At 40.8% G+C, this 24,181-nt stretch overlaps 2 protein-coding genes across 2 annotated transcripts; both read right to left on the bottom strand.

Moving 5' to 3' along the window:
- Positions 1 to 379: 379 nt before the first annotated feature.
- Positions 380 to 17,838, bottom strand: rnf19b (ring finger protein 19B). The gene is made up of 10 exons (XM_089023592.1): positions 17,581 to 17,838; positions 10,836 to 12,512; positions 9,385 to 9,584; positions 8,276 to 8,420; positions 7,099 to 7,261; positions 6,384 to 6,498; positions 6,169 to 6,309; positions 4,934 to 5,123; positions 3,852 to 3,986; positions 380 to 3,785 (listed from the first exon to the last, which is right to left on the bottom strand). The coding sequence occupies exons 2-10, from the start codon at positions 11,438 to 11,440 to the stop codon at positions 3,356 to 3,358; spliced, it is 2,124 nt and encodes a 707-aa protein (XP_088879718.1). The 5' UTR covers positions 11,441 to 12,512; positions 17,581 to 17,838; the 3' UTR covers positions 380 to 3,355.
- An 898-nt stretch (positions 17,839 to 18,736) lies between these two features.
- On the bottom strand, positions 18,737 to 23,964 carry ak2 (adenylate kinase 2). Its single transcript, XM_089023252.1, has 7 exons — positions 23,780 to 23,964; positions 22,292 to 22,417; positions 22,107 to 22,217; positions 21,225 to 21,319; positions 21,065 to 21,137; positions 20,273 to 20,495; positions 18,737 to 18,932 (listed from the first exon to the last, which is right to left on the bottom strand). Exons 1-7 carry the CDS (start codon positions 23,876 to 23,878, stop codon positions 18,925 to 18,927), a joined length of 735 nt encoding a protein of 244 aa, XP_088879378.1. The 5' UTR covers positions 23,879 to 23,964; the 3' UTR covers positions 18,737 to 18,924.
- Between the last annotated feature and the right edge of the window lie 217 nt (positions 23,965 to 24,181).

Raw genomic sequence — 24,181 nt, 5'->3', positions numbered from 1 at the left:
TAGATCCTAAATCCCCTAAAAAATACAATTGAATGAATGATTGAAGAATTCAATAATTCGAGCGATTTTTTACTGTTTATTCATTTTCCGAACCACTTTTCCCCCACTAGGTTCATGGGGGGTGCTGGAGCTTATCCCAGGAGGCGGGGGACACCCTGAACCATTTCCCAGCCAATCGGAGGGCAATTTTTTGTTATTTTCAATAATAATGTTTATTTTTCTTGAGTTTTCACCCAAACTGTTCGGTATTGCCTTGTGTATCATTTTTTGGGGGTGGAATGTGAACACTTCTTGAAAAATTGATACACAGGGTAAATAATACAACACTGCTTTGGTAAACATCGGATTGTGTTTATTCCCCCCCCCCCCCCCCCCCCCCCCAAAAAAAAAAAAGGTAATTCACAGTCCTGCAATTGCATCCTCACGCCAGGGTTAGAACTTTGACAGTGACCGGGAGTAGACAAGCAGTTTATTTACACTCAAATATTGCTAAATAAATGTTGTTGTCACCCAAATATCACCAATCGACGCTTGGTCAGTCGGGTACGGGGCTGTGGTACATTCGAGTGCTTTGTTTCAAGCAGGCAAGAAAACTTAGTAAAAAGTGCAGCAAATGAAACAAGCAAATGAAGACGAAAAAGTTGCACGTTGGACATGAGGAACATTCCACGCAGACTTAAAGAAGCGTGTATCGCCCCAACCCGCCCCCACTCCAGTTTATAGGCAAACACAAAGCCGAGAAACATTTCAAGCCAGTGAGAATGATTAAGACGACAAATCAGTGTTTACCTCCAAAAATCACAATTAAAAGCACTATACTGAAAAAACATGCGTACACACGCACAAAATAACTGAACCACAAAATGTCCAAAGTAAGATTTTGGAGGTTAACACTTCATACAGTCACATCTAACATAAAAGGCATCCTGGTGTGAACTTGAATTTGGTTGGAGATTAAAAAAAATACATTAAAAAAACATAAAAACATGCCAATGTGACATGTTCCTGTCGTGTGTGTGAAGTACTGACTCCATAAGTGAAAATATTCCACTGGTTAATGGCCTTTTTTTCCCCTCCTCACTCTGCATAATGTGTCTAAAGCGGGTTCTATTTTTATTTATTTTTATATCTTTTGACCAAATAATGTCACAAGTCATAAGATAATGACAAATCATTTTAAAAAGTGCCATTTCATAATTTTGCTGCTGTGAATTGGGAACTTCTCCATTGTTAGACTAATAAAGGCTATTTTATCTTATCTGTCATTTGCTTTGTCATTTGCTTTTATTTTGGAGAATAGGAAACGATTTGGCCTATTTGCTGACACTTTACAGAGTAAAACAGGAAATGAATGTACGCCAGTGTATTTTCAACACTGTCAATTAAAATAACAAACCGCTTTTTTAAAGCGTGTAGAAATTAAAAACAATTAAAATCCGATCAATCAAAGTCCAAAATAATAAAAACTAATCGCCGCAGAGCGTATTAATAATGAAATAAAAGCACGACAGTGAACCACGGTGAACTCTTTTCATTGATTCTCCTAGAGGTGTGCGGGATTTGGCCACTTGGGGGCAGTATAATCGTTTCACAGTTAAAAGTCTGTCAACGGCAGTTTGTAAACGATTAAAAATAAATAAAGAAGTAAAAATTATCGCGTGAGTTTTACAAGGTAATGAATTTCTAATTGAGAATTAAACTCAGCCCCCCCCCCCCCCAAAAAAAAAGTAAAAAATGTTAAGACGACAGAAAATACAGTAATCCCTCGTTTTTCACTGTTAATGGAGACCAGGACCACCCAAACGACAAACAGTACAGTAATCCCTCGTTTTTCGCGGTAATGGTGACCAGGACCACCCGCAATAGATGGAAATCAGCGAAGTAGAGTTATATAATAATTACCCAGAGGGAATCACATGATAAAATAGAGGGGGTTGGTGGGCGAGGCTGAGAGGATGCACAGCCAATCCACATGGCTGTAAACAATGAGATATTATGCTGTCATTGGGTGACATCAGCGCTGGGAACCAATCAAGCTACAGCCTGTATATGATAAGGTTACTTCCTCAACAAACAGTGTAGTAGTCATCTCCAGAAATGTCTTTTCTAATTATTATCTCCAGAAATTTCTTTTGTGTGTGTATTTACTGTGCATTATTGTTGGTAACCCTTCCATTTATTTCATGTTTTTTTTCAAAATGAAGTAATAGCCAAGGCATTTTATCCCAGGGAGTAAACACGCACTTATTAATCTCAGAGGTAGAACTCTGACAATGACAAGATTGTCAGCCGGTCGCCAGAGTGGAAAACAAAGCAGGAAAGAAAACAAAACAAAAAAAGAGACAGAAAACAAAAACTGGGAAGTTGGAATGTTTGTGGTGCGTTCCTGAGAGCTGCTGTCTATGAAAAGACATTTGAGCGTTGAACCAAAAAAAATGCTTCATATTCAGTCGGTCTAACTCGTGCGGCAAAGTGTCTTAGCGGTAAGGACAAAGACTTGTTTGTACAGTGATACCTCGGTTTACGAACCCCTTGGCTTACGAACTTTGCAGTTTACGAACGTTAAATTGATGAACATTTTATCTTGGCATACAAACTATTTTTCGGGATACACACGGAGCTGCCACAATGAGTGATGTGCCGTTCGCGAACGAGCCCGTTCTCCTAAAAGAAAATGGCAGTTGACTGTTTTTGTCCTCTACTCCCCGCCCCCAGTCTTCGGTTAAAGCTACGTGATTGGTCAAGAACGCAGCAGTGAGGGTAGGTGGTTTACACATTAAAGAGACAGGCAGACGACAGAGAGACAGTGACAAAATGGATAGAAAACTGTGAAATTTGGACTCGTTTCAACTTTGATAGTTCAAAGGCAGAGTGTAGACTGCAAGGTTAAAATTTCCATCAATCACGCTCCACAAATAACCCGCACAAGCCATCTGTACACCTGATGCAAAAAGCTATCAACCCAGCTAAACAGAACACAATTGATGAGGAACATCAAGCCATCAACGACCATCACAAAGGTAAATAAAACAACTTTATTATACAGTACAGTTTATTTATTTAATTATAATACCATTGCACATTTATTAGCCATAAAGAAGGTATATTTTGTGTAGTTTTAAGGCTTAGAAAATTAGAAAGTTGAAAAAAAGTAGTTTTATGGGGACCTGGGAACGGATTATTCTCATTTTAATGGTTTCCTACGGGAAATTAATTTTTGGGATACATACTTTTCGCCTTACCCACTCTGTCTGGGAACCAATTAAGTTCGTAAACCAAGGTATCACTGTACTTGTTTATCTCAAAATGGGACATCCAGGATATGGAAGAAATACTTTCCAGATTTTCCGGAGACTCACACATACAGGACGACGTTGGCATCTGCGGGACAGTGAAGGCCTTCAGTGGGGGTACTCATCAGGGCCCTGCACGAGGCACCTTGCGGGGGGGACGGTCCCTTGAGCCGAGGTGAGTCGCAGTCGTCCGACGTCAGCTCGGCGATGTCGTCCGATTGCGTGTCGGACATTTCCAAGTCACTGCGAATGCTTTCGGACTGAGCCAGAGTGACGTCGTGGAGGTTGTCCTCTTTGTCCCGGACCGAACCGGTGGGCGAAAGGCCCGGAACGCCGCCCCGTCTGGAACTGCAGTCCAGGGGTTCCTCACCTACCAAGGAGCTAGCGGTAGCGGGAGAAGCGGCGGTTGGAGCAAGGTCCTCCTCGCTGGTCAGGCGGAGGTGGCTCGGTTTGGTCTCAATGTCCACTTGGATTTCCAGGTTGGTGCACTCCCTGAGAGCACCATGAACACAAAGAAAGGATCAACAACCGCAAACAGTTTCAAAAGAAATGATGTACCTGTCAGGCAGCGTGTAAGAGGAGATGATGGAGCCGGCCATTCCGCGCGTACTAGCACAGTCGCTCGCGGCCCCCAAACTCCCCGTCTCCTTCTGAGCCGACTCCTTGGCCAGTTCTCCCGTCTGCACTTCCAGCCTAAAGGCGGCACACAAACAACCTCGCGTGTCACGCTGACATCATCCGAAACCATCTAAACCGATAAAGTGATACCTTGGAGTGTGTAAGGTGAAAAGTGTGTATCCCAAAAATTAATTTCCCATAGGAAACCATTAAAATGAGAATAATCCGTTCCCAGGTCCCCATAAAACATAATTTTCGACTTTTCTAAGTATTAAAACTACGCAAAATATACCTTATTTTATCTATAATAAATGTGCTACTGTATTATAGTTAAATAAATAAACTGTACTGTATAATAAAGTGGTTTTATTTACCTTTGTGATGGTCTCTGATGGCTTGATGGAATGGAGTGGCCGGTTTTATCAGCATTAAACACTTGATGAGGAACGTAGCCTTTTTCTTTCACCATCTTCAAATTCGTGAGATATTATCTTTTGTTTTTATAGTATTTTATAAACAACATGCTCTAGTATTCCGTATTCATCCAGTTGATGCTGTAAAATAGTTAAAAAGTGCTTTAAAAAAAGTTGTTTACTAGACTCGGAACAGATTAAAAAAACATACATTGATTATCATGGAAAGTGCTGTTTTGGTTTTCAAACAAATCACTTTTGAATAGGTTTCTGGAACAGATTATGGTCGAAAACTGAGGTATCATTGTATTTTTGCTCAACTGTTATAAAAAAGTTAATTCAAGGGTTCGAAAAAAGTTAAATGAATCTTTTCAATGTCAATTCAATTTGGATAAGCATGTTTCAAATGAACCAAAAACACATGTTTAAGATATCTGAAATAAAACAAACAACAACAAATGTGAAACACAGAATGGCTCGCTGAAACGTATTAAATTAATTGCTGTTTTTTTGTACAGAACACCCCCCCCTGACATTTTTAACACACCAAATGTGTACCCTTTTGCAAAAATGTGGACACCCCCGTGATCTAAGCACACCCCTCCTCACCTGCTATATTTGCCGGTGCGGGCCCCCAGCGCTCCACCGGCCAGGGTGTTGAAATGTGGCGTTTCGCCAACGGTCCCCGGAACCATCGAAAGCCCCTCGCTGGGGGAGGTGGTGCTCAGACCGCTCACTGCACCGTCCAGGCTGCTCTCGCCGAGGCTTGGCGACTTGAGAGCTCGCCACGCATCTGCCACTGAATCACATAATATTCTAATTAGCATAATATCTAATTATATATACAGTGATACCTCTGTTTACGAACCCCTTGGCTTACGAACTTTTCGGTTTACGAATGATAAATTTATGAAAATTTTACCTTGGCATACAAACTATTTTTCGGGATACACACGCAGCTGCCACAATGAGTGATATGTCGTTCGCGAACGAGCCCTTACTCCTAACAAGGAAATGGCAGCCGGCTAGTTTTGGTCCTCAAAGGCGTTTGAAATGAAATGTATTATTATTATTATTATTATTATTATTATTATTATTATTATTATTATTATTATTATTATTATTCCCCGCCTCCAGTCGTCGGTTAAAGCCACGTGATTGGTCAAGAACGCAGCAGTGAGGGTGGTGGTTTAAACATTAAAGACACAGGCAGATGACAGTGAGAGTTTCAACTTTGATAGTTCAAAGGCAGAGTGTAGACTGCAAGGTTAAAATATCCCATCAATCAGGCTCCACAAATAACCAGCACAAGCCATCTGTACACTTGATGCAAAAAGCTATCAACCCAGCTAAACAGAACACAACTGATGAGGAACTAGATAAAATTATTGCAGAGAAAGCACCTACAAGGGATCATTCCTCAAGGTGGTGAAAGAAGACGGCTACGTTCCTCATCAAGTGTTTAATGCTGATGGACTCCATTCAATCAAGCCATCATCGACCATCAGAAAGGTAAATAAAACGACTTTATTATACAGTACAGTTTATTTATTTAATTGTAATACCATATATCACATTTATTATACATAAAATAAGGTATATTTTGTGTTGGTTTAAGGCTTAAGAAAATAAGAAAGTAGAAAATTATGTTTTGTGGGGACCTGGGAACGGATTATTTTCATTTTAATGGTTTCCTATGGGAAATTAATTTTTGGGATACACACTTTTCACCTTACACACTCTGTCTGGGAACCAATTAATTTCATAAGCCAAGGTATCACTGTATGAATATACATAAAAAATTTTTATTGGGTCGTTTTGCACCAGACGGAGGTCCCCCTCACCTGTGATCGGCCCGTCATCTTCGTCAAAGTCGATACGCACCCCCCGGCCCTTCCCTCTGCTCACACCGCAGCCGCCTCCCCGGCAGAGCGAGATGGGCACCACACCGTAAACGTACGCCAACATGATGGGTACGCCGATGCCTGTTCACCGTCCAATTAGACTCAAAAATGTTGTAGTGGTTCGTTTTTCTTAACGCCAAGGAGATGTTGCTCACCCACGCTGACGGCGGCGACGATGGGCGCGGTGAGGATGGACAAGGTCACGCCACCCGTAATGGCCAAGTTCCTGCGATGGCGAGATGTTTTCTTCACTTCGTAGTGAGCGTGGATCTGAGGAGCGCACAATTATTCCCGTCGGCAAAGAAAATGTAGCGGTAGTTGAGTTTGTTGAATTTTTAAGACTTTTTTGGGGGGGGAGGGGACTTAAAGAAATTCCACATTTTACGGCCTCTTAACTCATTCACTGCCAGACAATGTGCCAAAATGTGGCCACTCCAGTGCCAGGGTTTTTGTCATTTTCACTCAAATTGCACTCAAAATATTACGTTTTAGGACTATGTAAACCTTCAATTCAACGTAAGAAACCTTAGACTCGCTTCTTTCATCAGAAAAAAAACATTAATTCCTAAGTTATATGGGTCTAGAGTTATGTGAGCTTGAAATGGGGGCAACTGTACAGAATACAATACATATATATTGATTTATATAGCGCTTTAACAACAGCTGAAGCTGTAACAAAACGCTAACTTGGACAAAAGGCAAATGCTGCCCCCTCGTGGAAAAAAAAAAAACATTGTCAGAGGTATGATCAGCGCTTTATCGGCACCCGAACAAATTCGTCAATGGCGCTCCACATCACGCTTTTCAATTCCAGAATAAATTCAGGAATGGCAGCGAATGAGTTAAGATGCTCACGTGCGTGTATCTCACCTTGCGGCCAACGTAGACAGGGATGCCGATAACCATGGCAGGGATGGCGATGCCGGCGATGAGCGTGATGCCCACGGGGGCGCCGATGAGCGTGCCAAGCTGCCATAGAATTTTCTTCTTCCTGCTCCATGGCTTCTTGCCCCAGAAGGTGCAACCGGACGGGCTACGGTAAAAAGTAAAACCATCTTTTAACCAAATTCCTAACAGGAGTGAGGACTATGAATGTACCCATTCAGAGTCCTCACTCCTACTATTATTTCAGTTTCAAGTCCACTTTTTATTGCTTTTGTTTTTTAAAGACATTGAAGTGGGAAACGCAGTTAGGGGGACATCTAGTGTTCAAATGTAAAACTAGTTCTTCTCCAAACATATCAGAAAGGGTGGTCCGCACTCCTTATCTGGAGTTAAACGGACCTCACAATGATGTTCAAACAGGAGTGTGTGTGTGTGTGTGTGTGTGTGTCTGTTTGGATGACTAGTCTTGTGAGGACCATTAACATTTTTATACCATACGTAGTGAGGACATGTTTGACATGTGAGGACCTTTTGGCCGGTTCTAGAGGCTTCTAGAGGGTCTGTAGATGCATCTGTTAAAGTTTGAGAGAGGTCCTCACAAATTCACCCAAAATGATTTTTTTGGTGTGTATTTTCATTTCACTTGGATACACACACTCTTTATTCACTGTGTGTCTATGTGTGTGTGTGTGTTCGTGTTTAATGAGAAGAAAAAGTTCATACCACAAAAAGGAAAACAATATTTTAACCAAATTTACTACAGTGGTGAGGACTTTGAATATACCCATTCAGAAACCTCACTCCTGCTGTTATTTCAGTTTCAAGTGCACTTTTTATTGCTTTGTTTTTAAAGAAGTTGAAGTGGGAAATGGGGTGACAGTTAGTTTGTAAAATGTAACACTACTTCTATAGTCGTTTATATGTATTATTTTAGTCACTAATATCCATGAGCCAGTCTCGAATGCTTTACAGGATGTTAGCATGAAGCTAGTAGGTTTTAAGTACAAAAACATTCCAGTTTTTGTAAAGCATTTTCCCAGAAAGGTGTCTATGGTGTAAAAAAATGATCATAAAACGGGCAATCAAAATTTGTAACCCAGTCTAAGCATTGATTTATGAATTATGATATGAAACAAAGATGGCGGAAGTGAGGTTAACTGACCTGAGGTAGTGCAAGTCCGAGATCTCCTTCATACACAGCCAGCAGAATTCGCAGCCGCACACGGCGCACGTCATGTGATTGCAGCTGCCGTCGTTCATCTTGATGATGTAGGCGCCGCAGCGAGGGCACGGCTTGATGTCATCCGCTACACACACACGCACACACACACGGCAAATCAGTTATTCGAATTAAGGAAAAATTGAGCCGTTAGTAAGGTCACACTGGTTCGCAGGTTGACAGATATGAGTAGGATGGGGTCATGATCAATATCTGGATTGAATTTGTGACCACGGAAGAAGAATTTAATTCAAGTCAGATTTTAAAATTGGACCCAAAATTATTGAACATAAAAATTACTTGGATTGAAAATAAGAATTTCCTTAGTGGAAGTAATGCAAGAGGTTTCAGCAAGTAGCCGATTAGCTTAGCATATCAAGTGTGTTTGTTTGAAATGTGGATGCTGGAAACACACCTGCTGCCCTTTAAAGGTCATTTTGGCCTTTTCGCTCAAAGTGTGTGTTTGTATGACCAGTCTTGTGAGGACCACTAACATTTTATACCGTACATAGTGAGGACATTTTTGACAAGTGGGGACCTTTTGGGCGGTCCTCACAAGTTTTTCATTCTAAAGACTTCTAGGGGGTCTATACATGCATTTGTTAAAGTTTCCGAGAGGTTCTCACAAATTCACCCCAAAACATTTTTTGGGTGTGTATTTTCATTTCACTTGGATACACACACTTTTTATTCACTGTGTGTGTTTATGTGTGTGTGGTTAATGAGAGGAAAAAGTTCATACCACAAAAAGTAAAACGATTTTTTTAACCAAATTCACTACAGGGGTGAGGACTTTGAATGTACCCATTCAGAGTCCTCACTCCTGCTGTTATTTCAGTTTCAAGTCCACTTTTTATTTCTTTGTTTTGAAACAAGTTGAAGTGGGAAATGGGGTGACATGTTGTGTTCAAATGTAACACTAGTTTTTCTCTAAACTTATCAGCAATGGTGGTCCTCACTCCTTATCCGGAGTTATCCGGACCTCACAAAACCGTTGAAACAGGAATGTGTGTGTGTGTGTGTGTGTGTGTGTGTGTGTGTGTGTGTGTCACCTGGTCCCTGCTCCTGGGTGTAGCTTGGCGAGTGGGTACTGTGCGTGTGTAGTGACTGCGCCCTCTGTTGGCGGGCAGAATCACAGGTCTGGTTGGGGTGCCAGGCCTGTTTGCAGTGGTAGCAAAACTCGGCGCCGCAACCCTCGCGCCGACACACCAGCCGGGGGCAGCTGGCACAGCCCGAAGCGATGACGGCGAACCTGGAGACATAAAAAAAAAAAGAGAAAAATGTGGTGGTGAACAACACCAAATACAAATACATAAATGTAAATAAATAAATACATAAACAAAAAAAAAAAAAAAGATCAATGGAAATAAATAAATACATATACATAAATACATAAACAAACAAATACAACGTAAATAAATAAATAACCATGAATGTGTGCATACAAAAAGAGGAAACCTGGCACAAGCAAGCTACACCGAGGATATTTATAAACGCACACATGTCAGTCAGGGAATGTTGCTGAAACTGCACCCTAAACAGAATGATGGATTTCACACACACACACACCACAGCCAGCTCAAGTGCAAACACACAACATCCCGGTCACGTCGCTCTGTTGGTGCGCGACGATGTGTAAAATGAAGTCCCGTTACCCTTGGCAACGCTGCCTCTATGACCGCATGTACCATCGTCATGGCAACTGACAGCCGCAGCAGAGGGCCCAACACTCACTGCGGAGGCCAGTCAACACACATATACAAACTCGGCACGACGCGCAACCGATTGCGTAAGTTGGGGAACGTCTGTGTTGAAAAAAAAAATGTGGGACAAGACACGAATTTTCAGTGATTTCAATCATGGTGTCAAACTCAAGGCTTGGGGCCAAATCTGGGCCGACGGATCATTTTATGCGGCCCGTGAAAGTAAATCATGTGTTGTCAACTTGCGGTATCAAAATGTCAAATTATGTGTAATAAATATTTCGTAATAATTTTGCTGTTTATACTCACTTGAAATACAATTGAAAGTTTTATAACATATAAGATTTTTTTGGTTTTACTTGCTGGGGGTGGCGATAACGCGCTGGCCAGACCTCTGGCAATGTTTTTTTTTTTCACTTCCACAAAGGGCCAGCATTTGCCTTTTGTCCATTTCAGCGCTTTGTTCCAGCTTCAGCAGTTTTTAAAGCGCTATATAAATCAATAAATATGTATTGTCTTGTATTTTGTACAGCCGCCCACATTTGACACTCAGATAACTCCAGACCCATATAATTTAGGAATTAATGTTTATGTAGTCCTAAAACTCAATATTCTGCGGGTCCTAGAATTTCAGTGAAAAATGACAAAAACCGTGGCACTGGAGTGGACATTTTTTTTCTGGCAGTGAATGAGTTAAGTGCGCAACTACTATCACATCAGTTATGAGCTAGCTACCATGCTAGCACAGCTAACCTTTCAAAGCCATTAAAGTTTACCTGAGACGGCGATCGTATCCTTACCCGCAATCGGGTGCCGGGCACCACCTGCAGTCGGGGTCCGAGGCGAGGCATCGTCTCAGCAAGAACTCCTCGTACTTATCCAGGAGCGCGGCGTCGTCCAAGATGGCGGCCACCTGCCGGGGCGCCAGGCGCTCGGCGCACTCGGGGCAGCTTAGCTGGACGCGACTCTCGGTGATCTCGATGCGCAGGTACTGGCGCAGGCAGCACAGGCACGAGCGGTGGCCGCAACCCAACAGCTCGGGCAGCTGCTCGGCCGGCTGGCGAACCAGGCACAGGGGGCACTCCAGGAGTTCCGAGTCCTCGGGGGGAGCTTCGCCGCCCAGGGACGTCCGGCTGGAGGAGAGCCGGATGGAGGGGGTGCACGGGGTGGGATCCTCTGGAACGTCCGCGGCGGCGGTCGATAGAAGGAGTTGCTGCTGCGGAGTGTGGGATTGAGGGGTGGCGGACCCTCCTTTGGGGCCCTTGGTTGCCCGGGAGCCCCGTTTGCCGTGGAAGAGGCTCTGAAAGGAAATGCGGCGTCGACGTTTTCCAACCGTCCGGCACTGTGGGTTGGGAACGCCGCTCAGTGAGGAGTGAGGTGACTCCGAGTCCTTCTCCGAGCCCATTTTTTTTTTGGGGGGGTCTTTTTTTTTTAGCTCAAAACACTACGACGTAGACGATAGACCTTCCCTTTCGGGAGCTCTCAGAATCAAATCAAGATAATTTCTCCAAATTTCAACATCTTGGAACTGTCGCGGCTTGGAATTGAAGCGGATTGACGTGGGACAGGAGATGTGAGACAGTCTGGATTCTTACAGCTTTGTAATAATAATAATAATACATTTCATTTATAAGCGCCTTTCAAAACTTTCAAGGTCACTTTACAGTCACCGGATATGTTTTTCTGTGGGTGAGCAGCGGCAGCCACGCGCGCCAGCGTTCACTCAACCTGGAAGTAAGTCAAATAGATAGAAAATTAGCTAACTAGCTAATAGATAACTAATAGATAGCTAGCTAAGAAGCTAATAGATAACTCATAGATAGTTAGCTGGATAGTTAGATAACTCAAATAGGTAGAAAATTAGTTAGCTAGCTAATAGATAGCTAGCTAGACAGCTAATAGAAAACTCATAGTTAGCTAGATAGTTGAAAAACTCAAATAGCTAGAAAGTTAGCTAGCTAGCTAATACATAACTAATAGCTAGCTAGCTATATAGCTAATAGATAACTCCTGGATAGTTAGCTAGATAGTTAGCTTTGTTTTTGCTTTCAACATTCAGCTTGTAGCAAACGTGCCCATTTCACCATGACGTCCCTGGTCCACTGGTGAAAAAGACGCTTTGGTCCTCTCCTCTGTCATCTAGAACTGCTTCATAAAACAAAGAGTGTGTGTTTTGACTTGACTTGTTTGACCTGTATTTTGTTTTTCTACTTCTTCCTTTCCTTTCCTCTTACTTTTATCACTTTACTGCTGTGAAATGTACATTTCTCCACTGTGAGACTTTAAAAAAAAGGTGAATCCAATCCAATCCATCTTCATTTCCCTTGTTGTTGATGATTTGTTTACCGTCCAGTGCTGGACAACCCTCCGCCACTCTTCCCACCTCCCCCCCCCCAAAAAAAGGCAAAAGAATCCCCCACTTTGGAGCAGAGGAGATCCTTGGTCCTTCCAGCCGTTGACTGCACGTCTTTGGCTCTCTGTGAGGAAGACGAAAAGACAAAGTTCAACAAAGAACACATTCGCTGCAATGTTATGTTTGCACACATTCGCTCTTTTGTTAAAGCACTATATAAACCAATACATATGTATTGTATTTTGTATAGCTGCCCTCATTTCAAGCTCACATAACTCCAGACCCATATAACTTAGTAATTAACTCTTTTTTTTCTGATGAAAGAAGAGAGTGTAATGTTTCATACGGTGCATTGAATCTTTATGTAGTCCTAAAACTCAATATTCTGTGGGTTCGAGAATTTGAGTGAAAATGACAAAAACCCTGGCACTGGAGTGGACACATGTTTTGCATATCGTCTGGCAGTGAATGAGTTAAAGGACATTTTTTTAAACTAAAAAGAACCGTAATACTCTTCTTCAGGATCAAGACATTTAAATAATAATAAAACATTTCATTTGTAAGCGCCTTTCAAAACTTTCAAGGTCACTTTACAGTCACTGGAAGTTTTTCTGCGGGTGAGCAGCGGCAGCCACATGCGCCAGCGTTCACTCATCCTAGCTATCAAGCTATCAGATAGCTAATAGATAGCCAGCCAGCTAGCTAGCTAACAGATAGCCAGCTAACCAGCAAGCTAGCTAATATATAGTTTGCCAGCAGGAAAGCTAGCTCACAAATAGCCAGCCAGCTAGCCAATAGATAGCTAATAGAGAGCTAGCCAGCCAGCCAACTATCTAGCTAATAGATAACCAATAAATAGCCAGCCAGCTAGCAAGACAGTCAATAGATAGCCAGCTAGTAGCTTGCCAGCCAGCTGGCAATCTAAAGCCACATTTAAAATCCATGACATCATCCAATCAGGTATTCAAGGGGGGCACGGAGGGTGAAGAGGGGGTGTCGGAAGCAAGCGTCTTCCTTCCTTCCACTTCACGTGGTGCTGCCAGAGCTGTTGCCAAGGCGACGCCACCGCGCAAGCGAGGCAAACAGCGGGCGTCTCTGTGACTCTGGCACTTAAACATGCGCGCACCGAAAATATGCGTGTAATCCCCAACACACACACAATGTAAACACACAAATGTGCACACACACTCACAGCTTTAGAATAAACAAACATGATCACATTTACATGAAATATTGAATTGAACAAAACACAACCTTACTTTTGAATTTGTTTTCAATTGTTATATATAATAATAATAATAATAATAATAATAATAATAATAATAATAATGATTTCATATATAAGCGCCTTTCAAAACACTCAAGGACACTTTACAGTCACAGGATATTTTTTCTGCTGGTGAGCAGTGGCAGCCACACGCGCCAGCGTTCACTCAACCCGGAAGTAACTCAAATAGATAGAAAGCTAGCTACACACTCACAGCTTTAGAATAAACAAACATGATCACATTTACATGAAATATTGACCTGAACAAAACACAACCTTACTTTTGAATTTGTTTTCAATTGTTATATATAATAATAATAATAATAATAATAATAATAATAATAATAATAATAATAATAATGATTTCATATATAAGCGCCTTTCAAAACACTCAAGGACACTTTACAGTCACAGGATATTTTTTTCTGCTGGTGAGCAGTGGCAGCCACACGCGCCAGCGTTCACTCAACCCGGAAGTAACTCAAATAGATAGAAAGCTAGCTACACACTCACAGCTTTAGAATAAACAAACATGATCACATTTACATGAAATATTGAATTGAACAAAACACAACCTTACTTTTGAATTTGTTTTCAATTGTTATATATAATAATAATAATAATAATAATAATAATACATTTCATATATAAGCGCCTTTCAAAACACTCAAGGACACTTTACAGTCACAGGATATTTTTTTCTGCTGGTGAGCAGCGGCAGCCACACGCGCCAGCGTTCACTCAACCCGGAAGTAACTCAAATAGATAGAAAGCTAACTAATAGATACAGTAATAATAATAATACATTTCATTTATAAGCGCCTTTCAAATCTCTCAAGGACACTTTCCAGTCACAGGATATTTTTTCTGAAGGTGAGCAGCGGCAGCCACACGCGCCAGCGTTCACTCAAGCTAATAGATACCCTTGCGCCTCGATATTTAAATTCAATGACATCTAAATGCACATGGAATGATTGGCTCCTTCTTAGAATTTGGCGACGCTGGGTCGACACAAAAAACACGCCAAAAATAACAACAACGTAGCCGTCACCGGTTGCCGTGGAAACCCTCACATCACCTTCTGAAGGTTGAAGTCCAACAAAAGCCCAGTCGTCCTTCTGAAACCCTAAAAAAATAATACACACACAGATGTGCAGGCTGCCTGCCATCTGATTTAAAAAAATATAATAATTAAAAAAAACTTGACGCCATTGATGCTTTGATTCTCTTTGTACGCGTGCGTGTGTGTGTACGTGATGCTTTTGGATTTTACTTGGCAGGCTGATCAAAACCTCACAGCAGGCGTCCCCCTCGGCAGATAACAAGCCTCAAACTGCTGCTATTTTCCTCTTTAATCGACTGTCGTGGGAATTCAACAGGTGTGTATGACCGTGCACACACACACACACACACACACACGCAACAGATGACACAACAAGTGTCAAATACCAAAGTCAAATTACTTTCTATCGTGACAAGAATAATTATGTCTGTGAATGGACAATGAGCAAAAAATAAAACAAAACAAAAAAAACCACACAATGGTCGCCATTTTGTGTCAGTTTGGCTTTTTTAAAATTGACTTTCTTTTGCACGACTCATACCAACAAACTACCAGCTTGTTTGGAGCAGTGTTTCCAAACTTGAATGTAAGCAAGAACCATATTGAATTCCTCAATACAAAAAAAAAAATGTGATATGAGGTCATCCAAAGTAGCAGTTATCATGCTAGCTCTCCCACAAAAAAACAACAAAATAAATAACACAAAACGTATGAAGTCATCTTCCATCAAAAACACCATTGGAAATTTAGAGAGAAAGAAGTTTTGAATGTAAGCAAGAACTACATTGACTTCCAAAATGATATGAGGTCATCAAAAGTAGCAGTTAGCATGAAAGAAAGACAGCAATAAAGTCAGAAAGAAAGATTGAAACAAAAATCAAAAGACAGACAGAAAGACAGCAAGAGAGACAGAAAGACAGATTGAAAGAAAAACCGAAAGATCGAAAGAAAGACAGCAAGTGAGACGGAAAGGAAGACAAAGAAAGAAGCACAGAGAGAAAGACAGAAAAAAAGACAGCAAGAAAGACAGCAAGAAAGACAGAAAGAAAGATTGAAAGAAAGACAGCAAGAGAGACAGAAAGGAAGACAAAGAAAGAAGCACAGAGAGAAAGACAGAAAAAAAGACAGCAAGAAAGACAGCAAGAAAGACAGCAAGAAAGACAGAAGGAAAGACAGAAAGAAAGACAAAGAAAGAAGCACAGAGAGAAAGACAGAAAAAAGACAGCAAGAAAGACAGAAAGACAGCAAGACAGAAAGAAAGAGTGAAAGAAAGACAGCAATAAAGACAGAAAGAAAGATTAAAAGAAAAATCAAAACAAAGAAAGAAAAAAATCCGAAAGAAAGATTGAAAGAAAGACAGCAAGAGAGACAGAAAGAAAGACAAAGAAAGAATAACGAAACACAGCAAGAAAGACAGACAGAAAGACAGCAAGAAAGACAGAAAGAAAGACAGCAAGAAAGAGTGAAAGAAAGACAGAAAGAAAAACAGAAAGAAAGATTGAAAGAAAGACAGCAAGACAGACAGAAAGACAGACAGAAAGAAAGACAGCAAGATTGAAAGAAAAACCAAAAGAAAAATTGAAAGACAGAAAGAAAGCTAACTAGATAGACAGACAGGTAAACAGACAGACAGACAATGCAAGTGTCATAAATAGCAAAATGTGTTAAGATTAAATACAAGTTGCTTGCAGGTTAATAACCCAATGCTAATTTTCATTAGCCATTCATGCCAATTTTCCATTGTAGGTTAGCATTAAGCTAATAGCCGTTTACTGGACTAAACTGTTTTGTTTATACGTCAGCAGTTGTTTAGTCAAAAAAAAATGGATATCTCAATTCATTAAAATTTTGATTTTAAGGACTCCACAAAATATGTCTTTGAAAAGACACGCCGAGTCCGTCCGTATGAATTATGTATTGTGTCTCCTTCCCTGGAAAAACACACACCGGGAAGGAATGCGAGAGTATTTTTGGGAGTGGCAACATTTTTGGAAAAGCTTGGAAAGGGAAAGTGATGAGGGAAGGAACAAAACGCAAGTCTTGAGTCATGCCGTCTCATCGCACGGAGGACAATTAGCTTCGATTCTATGGACATGTCCAATGTGTCTCCTTATATGTTGTCTCAAGTCATTTGTAGTCATGTCGTGAAGAGGACATGTATCTCATCATGTCCACGTTACATGTAATTTGGCAGGCACACCACACTTGAGACCACATTTTTTTTTTACACTATCTCTCCTATGAGGACATATTGTCCCCCGTTATGTCTTTTCATAAATATGACATTTATTTTTGTCTCCTGTCATGTCTCAATGGTTAAGCGACTCGGCACTGCATGAGTTCATGTCCTGACACCGAGGACAGTTGTCTGTAGTTGTCTCCAAACGCTAAAGACAAAACGTGTCCTTGCATGGTGGACACATCTCTGCAATGAGGACATTCCAGAAAACGATTGTTTCAGACAATCTGTACAAAATAAATGTATTATTATTATTAACGTGGTTTCGATAGTGTTGTTCTCCCCCCTTCGAGGACATGTCTCTCACAATATACGGAAACTGCTGTTATGTGGACACTGTCTCCACGAAGGACATCTTTTTTCATCATGTTACTTGGTGACAACATGACCATGGAAACGAATTATGGGCTGTCTAACGAGGTTGGCTTTCCAGTAAGGACATGTCGAGACACGAATCGGTAAAATGTCTTCGTACATCTTTGCCTGCTCATGATTGCTATGCTAAGACATGCTCGCTCGCTGACTCATGACTCGGGGACATTTCGCGCAGTGTCCCCGGATGAGAAAAATACCATTTCACTTCTTGTACTTCCGCAACAACAGCAGTAAAGACTTCAACCTACCAGCTTTTCGCCCTTCGATGCGGGGAACAAGGCGTTGAGTCTCTCGTGGGCTTCCTCCTTTCGACTGTGTCGTCCGGTTCGCGACGCCAAAAATACAAATAATAATTAGCTCCACGACGGACTGAGTGTTCTTGTTTAGCGAATTTGTCTCTCGGGGGGCGAAGGTGGCGTGAAAAATCACTGCGGCCCGCTCCGTGAGTACGGTTTTGTGGTGTTTTGTGATAGCCGCAGCTGTCGCTTTCTTTCTCCAACCCGCCCCGGCGCGTGACGTCATGGAGGAAAGCCCCGACCAATGACGTCAGCACGTCGACCTGACCAGAACCACGCCCCCGCAAGAGGGCACTTGCGTGCAAAAAAATAGATAATAGATATATCTATTTTTATATCTTATATATATATATATATATAGAATATAGATAAGTAATAGATCGCTAATAGATAACTCAGATAGTTGAATATCTCAAATAGGTACAAAGTTAGCTAGGCAGCTAATAGATAACTGATAACTCCTAGTTAGCTAGATAGTTGAATCACTCAAATAGGTAGAATGTTAGCTAGCTAGCTAATAGATACCTAATAGATAGCTCATAGATAACTCATAGATAGCTAACTAGATAGTTGAGTCACTCAAAAAGGTAGAAAGTTAGCTAGCTAGCTAATAGAAAACTAATAGATAGCTAATAGATAACTCATGGATAGTTAGCTAGATAATTGAATGACTCAAAATAGGTGGAAAGTTAGCGAGCTAGCTAATAGATAACTAATAGATAGCTAGCTAATAGATAACTCAGTTAGCTCAATTGTTGAATAACTCAAATGGGTAGAACATTAGCTAGCTAGCCAATAGATAACTAATAGATAGCTAGCTAATAGATAACTCATAGTTAGCTCGATTGTTGAATAACTCAAATGGGTAGAACATTAGCTAGCTAGCTAATAGATAACTCATAGTTAGCTAGATAGTTGAATAACTCAAAAAGGTAGAAAGTTAGCTAGCTAATAGATAACTCATAGATAGATAGCTAGCCAGTCAGATAGTAAATAGCTAGCTAGCCAGCATTTTATTTCTAAGCGCCTTTCAAAAACTCTCAAGGACACTTGGGATTTTTTTTTATTGGGCGTATTTTTTCTTTGACAAAAAAAAAGAACAAAAATGTCGGCGATAGAAAAAAAGATGAGGTTTATTGGAAGACCAAGAATGGAGGAATGATCAAGAAAATACGTGCCTTGCTCCAAATCCGCCACAATTTAAAGCTCCATCACTGCTCTTTCATCCAGCCAAACAAACCAACCAACCACCATCTCATCCGTCCGCAGTCCTTGATGTGAGCGCATCTCCGGGTTTCAAGCGGCTGGAGAGGAAGAAAAAATAAATAAATTAAATAAAACTAAAAGGCTGTGTTTGTTTAAAAAGAGCAGACTCAACGATAGTCGTCACAGGGGCATTCTGGGAAGTGATTTAGACATGAGCTCATATGTCATTTGGAGGAGGCGGGGTGGTGGGGGTTAGCGATCAAAGTGGATGGCGAAGAATGTGACTTTGGAACGCCATAAACATCTGTTATTACTACGCAGGAAATATGTGAATGAAGCAGCTGCTGGACTGGAAAAAGCCAAAGAAAAAGGAGAAAGGAAAATGCGTTAAAGGAAAATCATTTCCTTGAAGGAAACCACCTAATTGTTTCAGGATCACATTTGCAGTCAATGATGTCAGACGTCCGCCGAAGCGCTGCGGGCATCAGCTTTGAAAACTTTTCTTGGGTCATAAAGGCGAAAAAATATAATTAAATCCTGACTTTTGGCTAAAAAAAAACAAAACAAAAAAACTTACATTTATGATATTGAAATATCTTGTTTCTGCAGATTCGGCTTATATTAGCTAGCTGGCTATCTATTAGCTATCGATCCGGCTAGCTGGCTATCTATTAGATATCTATTAGCTAGCTTGTTAGTTGGCTGTCTATTAGCTATATGGCTAGCTATTAGCTGGATAGTTGGTTGACTGTCTAGTAGCGATCTATTAGCTCGCTGGCTATCTGTTGGCTATCTATCCGGCGTGCTGCCTATCTATCCGGCTAGCTGGTTAGCTATTAGCTATCTATCCGGCTAGCTGGCTATCTATTAGCTATCTATCTGGCTAGCTGGCTATCTATTAGCTATCTATCCGGCTAACTGGCTATCTATTAGCTAGCTGGCTATCTATTAGCTAGATCGTTAGCTGGCTGTCTATTAGCTATATGGCTAGCTATTAGCTAGCTAGTTGGTTGACTGCCTAGTAGCAATCTACTAGCTAGCTGGCTATCTGTTGGCTATCTAGTGGCTACCTGGCATTCTAGTGGCTAGCTATATGCTATCTATTGACTATTTAATAGCTCGCTAACTAGTTGGTTATCGATTAGCTATCTATCCAGCTAGCTGGCTATCTGTTAATTATCTATTAGTTAGCTGGCTGTATATTAGCTATCTGGCTAGCTATTAGCTGTCTAGTGGATAGCTAGCTGGCTATCTATTGGCTATTTAAGAGCTAGCTAGCTTTTTATGTGACTGTAAAGTGAGCTTGAGAGTTTTGAAAGGCGCTTAGAAATGAAATGTATTATTATTATTATTATTATTATTATGACAAAACTGCAGCTAATGGATGACATAACCGGTGTAAAGAGTGGGCAAAAAAGTGACAAAAAGGACACATTACAGGAAGTGGCGCGGGCAGGGGATGCCCGTGTGGCGGTGGTGAACGCGGCCACAATGGAGGCAAAGACCACGTCGGGGCTCTTGGCGGCATCCACCTTGGTGTGGATGCCTTTGGCGCTGTAGTAGTGGACCAAAGGCGCCGTCTGCCGGTGGTACGCGTCCAACCGAGAGCGTAAAGTCGTCTCGTTGTCGTCGCTGCGGCGGATCAGGGGCTCGCCGGTCACCTGGATGGAACAATCGGACCACAAAGAAAAACAACATTTAAAAAGTAGATTGGATTAGATTTGTATTTATTATGATTATTATTATTATGGTTATGATTATTTTGATTACTACCTGGCTGGCTATCTATCTGGCTATATTAGTTATACGGCTACCTAGCTAGCTGTCAGTCTATTAGCTATCTATACTATTTATTAGCAATCCGTCTGACTCACTCGCTATCTCGCTGGCTATCAGTAATGTATTATTGTATTGTAAAATGTATTATTATTATTATCATCCATAAATCCGTAAATAAAACCACTTTATGATACAGTACAGTTTATTTCTTCAATATAATACGATACCACATTTATTATACATAAAATAAGGTATATTCTGTGTAGTTTTAAGGCTTAGAAAATTGTTTTATGGGGACCTGAGAACGGATTATTCTCATTTTAATGGTTTCCTATGGGAAATTAATTTTTGGGATACACACTTTTCACCTTACACTCTTTCTGGGAACCAATTAAGTTCGTACGCCAAGGTATCACTGTAAATAAAAAAAAAAGGAACCTTAGTGCCTTACGTCATCTTTCATTGGCTGTTTGGGTGGGTTGAACTCTTCGTGGTAAGAACGACCGCTGGGCTGATGAATCAATCTGCCAGGACAGAAAAAAAAAAGAAATAAAAAAAATCAGAGTGACAAGCAGTGTCACGCTAAACAAAAACACCGAATGAACATTTACCTGCCACAAATCCTGCGCACGAGCAGCGAATCTTCAACGGAAAACTCCACAACCGAGTCCAGCCGTTCGTGCCGCTTGTCCAGCAGCTCGTCCAACTGAAACAGCGCCCAAGACGGATGTCAAGGCAAGACCACGCGCCCGTCAAAGTCCAACTCTTACCCACTAATAATAATAATAATAATAATAATAATAATAATAATAATAATCCTGATACTACTAGTAATAATAATAATAATACTACTAACAATAATAATAATAATCATCATCATCATCATAATAACAACAATAATAACAATAACAACAATAACAATAATAATAATAATCGTAATACTACTACTAATAATAATACTACTACTAACAATAATAATAATAATGATCATCATCATCATCATAACAACAACAATAACAACAATAATAACAATAACAACAAAAATAATAATAATAATGCATTTCATTTATAAGCGCCTTTCAAAACTCTCAAGATCACTTTACAGTCACAGAATCAGTTTTTTTCTGTGGGTGAGCAGCGGCAGCCACATGCGCCAGCGTTCACTCAACCTGCAATAACTCAAATATAGTAGATGGAAAGTTAGCTAGCTGGCTAATAGATAACTAATCGATGAATAGCTAATAAATAGCAATATAGATAGCAAATAGATAGATAGGTAGGTAGCCAGCTAGATATATCAAATAAATATGTAGCAAGGTAGCCAGCTAGATAGCTAGCAATATAGCGAGATTAGCTAGCTAAAAATAACTAAGAGATAGCCAGCTGGAGAGCTAGCTAGCCATATTAAAGAATCTTGGTTAAGTGGTTTTCCAATGCTGTCCAATATTTGTCCACCGGAGGTTACTAGTTCACGTAAGCGGCTAAACACTCACCAGCTCCGCTTGCTTAACCGTGCGGGGGAATCCGTCCAATAGGAAGCCTTTCTTGCAGCGAGGCGTGTCCAGGTTGTTCTCAATGAGTTCCACCACCATCTCGTCGCTCACCTGAACCGCAGGGAATAGTTCACGCTTGACAGGAAAACCCAGGAAGTCACATGACGGATACACACGGCACTCACTAGTTTGCCGGCGTCCATCGTCTTCTTGAGCTTTTTGCCCAATTCCGAACCTGATGCCACCATGGCCCTCAACATGTCGCCGGTGGAAAGGTGACATACACAGTAGCGGTCGGCTAGTCGAGAAGCCTGCGCGTGGGTGAAGAATATCATTTAATTTTCAAAAAATATGGCCAAAGTACAGTGAACCAATTAAGTTTGTAAGCCTTGGCTTACAAACTTAATTGGTTCCCAGACAGAGTGTGTCAGGCGAAAAGTGTGTATCCCAAAAATTAATTTCCCATAGGAAACCATTACAATGAGAATAATCCGTTCCCATGTCCCCATAAAACGTTCGTAAACCGAAAAGTTTGAAAGCCAAGGGGTTCGTAAACTGAGGACAAAGTGTTCAAGTGTTGACTTTGTAAACACAACACTTCACTGGGAGAAAAGTAGAATTTAAGTACTAGCTGACAATCTGGAGTTATGCAGTATGTTCTACTATCTATGTGACTGCTTTATTTTTCCTGCATATGATAGTTGTTCACGTTAAGGGCTTTGTTACAGTTTCAGCTGTTGTTAAAGCGCTATATAAATCAATATGCATTGTATTGATTGAATAGATACACGTTTAAAACAATCCTAAAAACACTGGGGGCTTATAACTTACAACCGTACACAAAATTGACCTTTGCACACATACCAAGTTGCATCAGAGAAACAGCTTTCTGATTAGAAAATATTGTTCTTAGGCTCCACGTGTACTTTTTTTAAGCGGTCTACAAAAAAAAAAAACATGGCAAGATTGACTTTATATGGTTTGCTTTTTTTATGTTTAATGCATTTTAGTAAATGATGATAAAGTCTAAGTATAGCATAACAACGTTAGGAATCTTTGAATAAGGAAACAGATTTTTGTTGGTGAGAAAGTGCTGGTGCATTTCAGTGACAAGAGATTGTCGACTGTGCTTTTTATTCACATATGAAATTATAAGTACACTTAAGTATTACCGTAAAACATTATATGAATACTGTAAATATGAACATACATTAAGCAGTATCACTTCACGTGTGTCTAATTTTGTTGCAAAAGATTATTACGTGATTTTTTTTTTGTTATCCGCAACGTCAGTCATTTTAACATAATTCACCTGAGATTTGATTTTCGACGAATTTGACAAATACGACTGGCAGCAGGGTTCGAACTTTGCTAAATGAATGTAATCAGTTATTTGAATGAGAAAAATGCTTTTTACTCAAGTTAGGGCAACTTTAGGTTTAATTTCATTTTTTTAATACTCACATTTCTTAATTGCGCATTGTACAACCAAAAAAAGACTTACAGCCAGTGTGTCATCTCGGAAAATAAACAAAAACGTGACAATGGATGGCGACGGGTGGAAATAGCACACAAGGAATTTTTACATTAGCGTTAGCCGCTAGCTAAACTCCAGAAACTACCACGCGCCCATGCTAGCCGTGGCAAGCTAACGCGAGCCGTCGCCCTCTCACCTGGGTCCCTTTCCCGGCACCAGGCGGCCCGAGCAAGATGGCTCGAATGCCCTCGTGCATGTCGGCCATCGCTTCTTTGAGTTGCACGCTAGGAGCCATTGGCGGCGTGGAGGAGGCAGAAGAGCAAAAGAGAAACTTTGCCCGAAGTCCGTCAGACGTCGTTCAACAGCTGACAGCTCAGCCGAAGTCAGAAAGGGGAATTGGCTTAAAAGTGATGAAGTACCGCCCTTTTGGGTAAATGACTCTTTGTGATTGGTATGGGTATTTGCCTGTTAAGTATCGCACGCGATGATTGGATAAAACTGAAATGACGTTTGTCGTGCGACTCACCTTTTTTTTAAATCGCTAATTAAATTTAATTCGGTTTTCAAACGTCAAAATCAGTTTTTTTGTTTTGTGGTT

The sequence above is a fragment of the Hippocampus bargibanti genome, linkage group LG20 (assembly GCF_051943395.1).
Source record: "Hippocampus bargibanti isolate YZ-2025 linkage group LG20, ASM5194339v1, whole genome shotgun sequence".
NCBI lineage: Eukaryota > Metazoa > Chordata > Actinopteri > Syngnathiformes > Syngnathidae > Hippocampus > Hippocampus bargibanti.
This window is presented reverse-complemented; position numbering and strand designations above follow the sequence as displayed.